Source organism: Limulus polyphemus, unplaced genomic scaffold, assembly GCF_000517525.1.
Source record: "Limulus polyphemus unplaced genomic scaffold, Limulus_polyphemus-2.1.2 Scaffold3054, whole genome shotgun sequence".
NCBI lineage: Eukaryota > Metazoa > Arthropoda > Merostomata > Xiphosura > Limulidae > Limulus > Limulus polyphemus.
The window spans coordinates 47,556-53,572 of record NW_013668664.1 but is presented as its reverse complement, the minus strand read 5'-3'; the positions used below and the strand labels follow the sequence as shown (position 1 = coordinate 53,572).

Here is a 6,017-nt window from a genome sequence, read left to right as displayed (position 1 = left end):
ACTTTGCCCTAAGTCATCAGTTGGGTTTGCATGTTTCAAGTTAAGCACAAAGCCACAAAATGAGCTATCTGTGTCATCAGTTGTGTTTTGTAGTTTGTGTGTTAGCAAGGATATATCTTATCTCACCACTCTGCCCTAAGTCATCAGTTACGTATCCTTGCTAACACATAAACTATAAATATCTTATCTCACCACTCTGCCCTAAATCATCAGTTACATATTCTTGCTGAAACATAAACTACAAATATCTTATCTCACCACTCTGCCCTAAGTCATCAGTTGCATATCCTTGCTAACAGACAAACTACAAATATCTTATCTCACCACTCTGCCCTAAATCATCAGTTACGTTTTGTAGTTTGTGTGTTAGCAAGGATTATCTTATCTCACCACTCTGCCCTAAGTCATCAGTTACGTATCCTTGCTAACACACAAACTACAAATATCTTATCTCACCACTCTGCCCTAAGTCATCAGTTGCATATCCTTGCTGTTTTCACTCTTTAACATGTAACTACATCATCTTTTCAATCACCATTGATAGGCTAGGGAATATATTCTATTGTGTCATTGTTGCAACATGGTACTGTACCACACTATCATGTTCAGGGTACTGTAAACTGGTGCTGACTTTGTATCTAAATACTCAGGATATCATTCAGTCAATAAATACTTTCTCTCCTATCTGAGAAACAGACAGTAACTCAATAATGTTTCACTATACCACATACTTAAAATCAACTTAAATACAGCATACTTCCTTAAAACAGTTTTTAACATGGTACTGTAACACTGAATACTTTAGTTAAATAATCTGGTACCAGTCAATCACAGTAGTCTTAGGGTTACACTGTACAAGTTTTTAGCACTAGACAAAGCACAGGCTCTCCTCCCTTCAATTATGGACTCATGTCGTGGCATGTTGTCGGTTCATATTCCAGGTACTTTGGCATTGTTCCTATTTTCAAACCATTGACCATAGGAAGGTAACTGACCAACAACAAGCTAACGCTTTTGTTTTAGTTATATTAATTAATTTATTTTACTTTATTGAATTATCATTACTATGCATTATTTTTTTGCACCAAGTTCCTAGTTTAAATAAGAGGGGATTACACTTTTAATATAAAGAAGAGATCCAGACTGCTAATCACTTCTTGACACTGTAATAAGAAGGCAGACAAATGTAAACCCAACCAAGCATCAACAACATGACATATAATTGCACAAATTAAGCCAAGTAATCCTAGTTAACTACAGTATTCTCAAAATAAATAAACATGAAATAAATTAGAATATTTTCAACTGCAAACATTAAGAACAAAAGTTTTACAGGCTCAACCAAGTAAGCCAGATACTTTTTAATACAACATTTTTTCAAGTCATTGGAATTAGGTATTTTGCTTAACAGTAATCAGGCCTAACAACAGTGTTCCATTTTGCCATCTTCCTGTGTTTCCAGACATTAGTGTCTTAACAGTTAATGAAAAGGCCTACTAATTTACTATCTAACATATGTGATTGACACATTATAGATTAGATGTAATACTTACTATCTGCTTAGTAACTATAGCAACAAAAAACACAAGCCTAATTTACTATAAAATTGCACAATTTAAGTAAATTAATCAACACTGATTACTGAATATAATGTATTCTCTAGATAACTTGTTATTAATTAGAATACTTGTAATAAATTCTGGAGAATATTAACTGGACCTAAAATTTAAAAAAGGAGCACTTAGCTTTCTTTTATCTTTACTCTCCAGCACCCTTAATAACATTTATACTAATATTTCATCATTGAACCGTGTACCAATTATCTTGGAGTACTACAGATAATAGAAGATTTTCTTATTAAAAATCAGGCTATGACCTGGTACTTTATGAACCATGTACCTAATATCTCAGGGTAATAGATTTTCTCTTCTTATTGAAAATCTGGCTCATAGGCATCACACCTGTTATAACTGGGAAACATTTGCCCCCCCCAACTTTTTAAGAATTATTCACTTTTGCCCCTACCACTTTTGTTTTGCAAGATAATATAATTGGAGCAAAACAGTGTTTCTGCTATTCATATTGATTGTTGTCATGACAACTAAGACTGCTATGCAGTGCTATTATAATGTGAAATCGGCCCTACGTCTACAAAGCTCTAGTATAATGTGATGCTATCAAGCTTCATTTTAATAATACCAGTATTACAGATTTTTAAATGCAATATTCCATTGAGATTGTTATTCTTTATGCACGCTTACTATTTTTATAGAAAATGTATTTAGTTTTTTTGTAATTACAATTTGTGAAAAATTTAGTTGCACAATGTAATGTATTGTACACATAGGCCTGTTATATAGACTTTGTAAAAAATAAATAGATGTAATGCATAAATTATGCAGGTTTCATATTCCTGTTCAGAGTTATTATGACTAAATATTTTGTGAAATATTGATGATGACAAAACCTTGTCGAAACGTTGTACATTTGCTGTTATATTAAAGTTTTTCTTCATTACCCATTCAAGCCGTCTCCAGCCATTATTAGTCTCAAAGTGGGTTCCTCGTCATCGAATTAGGCAGAAGTTAGTTGGTCAGACTAGTAAAGTAAAAGGTTTCTCGTGTCTCTTTTGATGAAGATTTTAACATAATCTAAGACTTTGTAGTTATTCTAGTCAACTATTATCACGTTTCACAATGGCCAAATTGCATTCCGAGTGTGGCTTCAAAGTGTCTGCTACATGAACGGATGTAGGAAAACTAAATCTCATAACCAGTATTCTTGGTTCGCATATTGGTGGTTTCTGTTTATTATAGGGTAGAACTGAATTCAAGATTAAACTATTTGTTCTACTTTTTCACTCAGACTGAGGATAAGTGGAAATTTATAACTAGTTGTCCATCAATCACCTGTATTTGATAATGAATGTAATTTAGCAGTAATTTTGTTTATTAGCATTCAATATAACATCTGTTTTTTATGTGTAATTTCTCATTTAATGGCAGTGGGGTGGTAGAGGAGAAAGTGGAAATCTGTGAGTAGAGTTTCTACAAAAAGCAGTATTTAACTTTTCTCATCTTTTAATCAATATATATCCAAGAAAAAATAAATAAACAGTTTCTCTACTTTCACAGTGAATAGGTTTTCACTAAGCAGTAGGCAAGTTGCTCTCCATTTAATTGGGCCAGACAACAAAAGTGTGTTCTAACCTTTTACTTCCCATGCAATCACAGCATAAAGCCTCTGTCACGAAATAACCAGAATCATATATATATCTTGAACTTAAATAAATGTATTACAAATAGTATTCACAACACCAATCATTTTCTTTTTAACTGCACTTTAAGAATGAAACAAAAACATATTAATTTGACCTTTCCTTTTTATAATCACCAAATAAATTCATGCTAACACATACATTTATTAGCATCCAGGTTTTTCAGGTTTTTCGGAAAATATTCTCCAGGAATTTAAGTCAAGTAGTGAAAGAGGCTGAGCATTTTCAATAAGTTTTTGGAAAGTAAGACGTTCAAAAAAACTTGAGGTTGATTCTCTGCTTGTAAAATGTACCTGAAATTCATTATAATAACTCATAAGTATGTGCACTTTATAAATAACATCATCATCATATGACATCTTAATATTTAACTAATGGACGCTGAGTAACATACTGACTACATTGAAACATTTTGTATAATTTATCACTATTTACAAACAACCAGTAAAGTAGTGACCTTACAAATTTATTACAATCACATATATCTAGTAACTTTTTAATGCATTACTTATGATGTTGTGAGGTTACTTAGTGCAATTCTTACAAACAGTGTATTTACAAACAAAAGCCTAATTATATATCAGTTGTGCTAAATTTTTGTATTATGTCGTACTCAAATAATAATTCTTTTCTCAAGTTCAAAATATTTTTTTAATATCTAAGAGTATTAATTGCAACTAGTGAACTATCAATGACTTTGTGGTAGCAGTCAGACCACTTGTAGGCTTGCTAACATAGATAAGAGTAAAAACATCCATGATAAATAAAATGTGTCAGTCACAGGTTCATGATTGTAACATTTCCTTGTTGTGGTTAGGATATATACTGAACTGTTGTTGTGATTAGGGTACATACTGAACTGTTGTTGTGGTTAGGATATATACTGAACTGATGTTGTGGTTAGTATATATACTGAACTCTTGTTGTGGTTAGGATATATACTGAACTGTTTTTGTGATTAGGATATACACTGAACTCCTATTTGTTGTTAGAATGTATACTGGTTCTTATTCTGGTTAGTCTAGATACTGAATTCCTATTTGTGTCTGCCCTCGATACACTATTAAAGACATCAAGCATGATGGACATGTAAAATTTGAAATTCAGATTTATTCATTCCTACAAAGTACATAGTATTTTGTGCTGAATACATCTCTTATAATAAAGCCTTCTTAATTGTATATTTCTAACAACTTTATCACTGAACTCTTGTTGTGGTTAGGACATACACTAAACTGTTGTTGTGGTTAGGACATACACTAAACTGTTGTTGTGGTTAGGATGTATACTAACCTCTTGTTGTGGTTAGGATGTATACTAACCTCTTGTTGTGGTTAGGATGTATACTAACCTTTTGTTGTGGTTAGTATATATATTGAACTCTTGTTGTGGTTAGGATATATACTGAACTGTTGTTGTGGTTAGGATATATACTGAACTGTTGTTGTGGTTAGGATATATACTGAACTCTTGTTGTGGTTAGGATATATACTGAACTGCTTAACCAAAAAGAAATAGAAAAGCACTTCAAGTGGACATTGGAAGGCTAACTATATATCTTAAGCGAACATATTTAAAATTTTAAATAATGGATGACAAAAGGTTACACATATACATATTAAGCTAAGATACTTAAACTTCAAGAAATGGATGATGTAAGACTTACATGCTAAACCATCTATGTTACATGCTAAATCTATCTATTAACATATCAAATCTTACGTGCTAAAGCCATCTATTTTACATGCTAAATCTATCTATTAACATATCAAATCTTACATGCTAAAGCCATCTATTTTACATGCTAAATCTATCTATTAACATATCAAATCTTACATGCTAAAGCCATCTATTTTACATGCTAAATCTATCTATTAACATATCAAATCTTACATGCTAAAGCCATCTATTTTACATGCTAAATCTATCTATTAACATATCAAATCTTACATGCTAAAGCCATCCATGTTACATGCTAAATCTATCTATTAACATATCAAATCTTACATGCTAAAGCCATCTATTTTATATGCCAACACCATCTACTTTACCTGCCAACACCATTTGTTTTAGATGTTGAAGCCATCTGTTTTATATACGAACACTATTTTACATGCTAAAGCCATTTATTTTATGAACCAAAAGCACTATTTTATATATCAAATTTATCTGTTTTACTGTCAGAGAGGCCAAAAAATTATTTTGCATGATAAAATCAATTATTTTTTCTTCAATAACACTTTCTATTACATTTTCCATATGCTTTCATAGCCTTGGTTAGTCTTTGCTAACACAAACCTTATCATTCTGCCTTTCAAGTGCAACAGTGACAATATGATCATCATCTAAGAGAGTTTCTTCAAAGATCCATCCTGGAAGAACTTTATCATCCCTCGCGAGCGTAGTGTCAGAGATCAGTTTTCCAACTTCATTATAGGGAGTTTTACTACAGTCAAAGCACAAGCGTTGAAGGTTATAGCCAATCCCGATTCCTTCAGCTTTGACATAACTTTCCTTTAGGCACTTTGAACCAAAAAACACAACTCAAAGCTGCAACAGACTTCTTTCATTTGCAGGTCATAAGATAAAACATGGCTATTATGAATCTTCAAATTACAAAATAGAAGTCAAAGATGTCAAAAATAACATAATTTCAACAACAGGTATCAAACTTTATATTAGATTTCAGTTCTATCTACTCAATGATAAAACACAAGAAACTGAATCTAACTCACTCAAG

General features: G+C 31.8%; 1 protein-coding gene across 3 annotated transcripts in view; it reads right to left on the bottom strand.

Moving 5' to 3' along the window:
* Window positions 1-417: 417 nt before the first annotated feature.
* LOC106468563 (L-aminoadipate-semialdehyde dehydrogenase-phosphopantetheinyl transferase-like) overlaps window positions 418-6,017 on the bottom strand; it is a 12,356-nt gene continuing 6,756 nt past the window's right edge. For 2 of the 3 annotated variants that reach the window (XM_022396897.1, XM_022396896.1), the window contains exons 4-5: window positions 5,576-5,800; window positions 3,368-3,570 (exon numbers count right to left, since the gene is read on the bottom strand). In XM_022396897.1, coding sequence (XP_022252605.1) covers window positions 3,424-3,570; window positions 5,576-5,800 — 372 coding nt within the window. In that variant the 3' untranslated portion in view covers window positions 3,368-3,423. Of the gene's footprint in view, window positions 1,164-3,367; window positions 3,571-5,575; window positions 5,801-6,017 lie in introns of those variants that run through there. The other variant, XM_013928997.2, reaches the window with a different exon arrangement.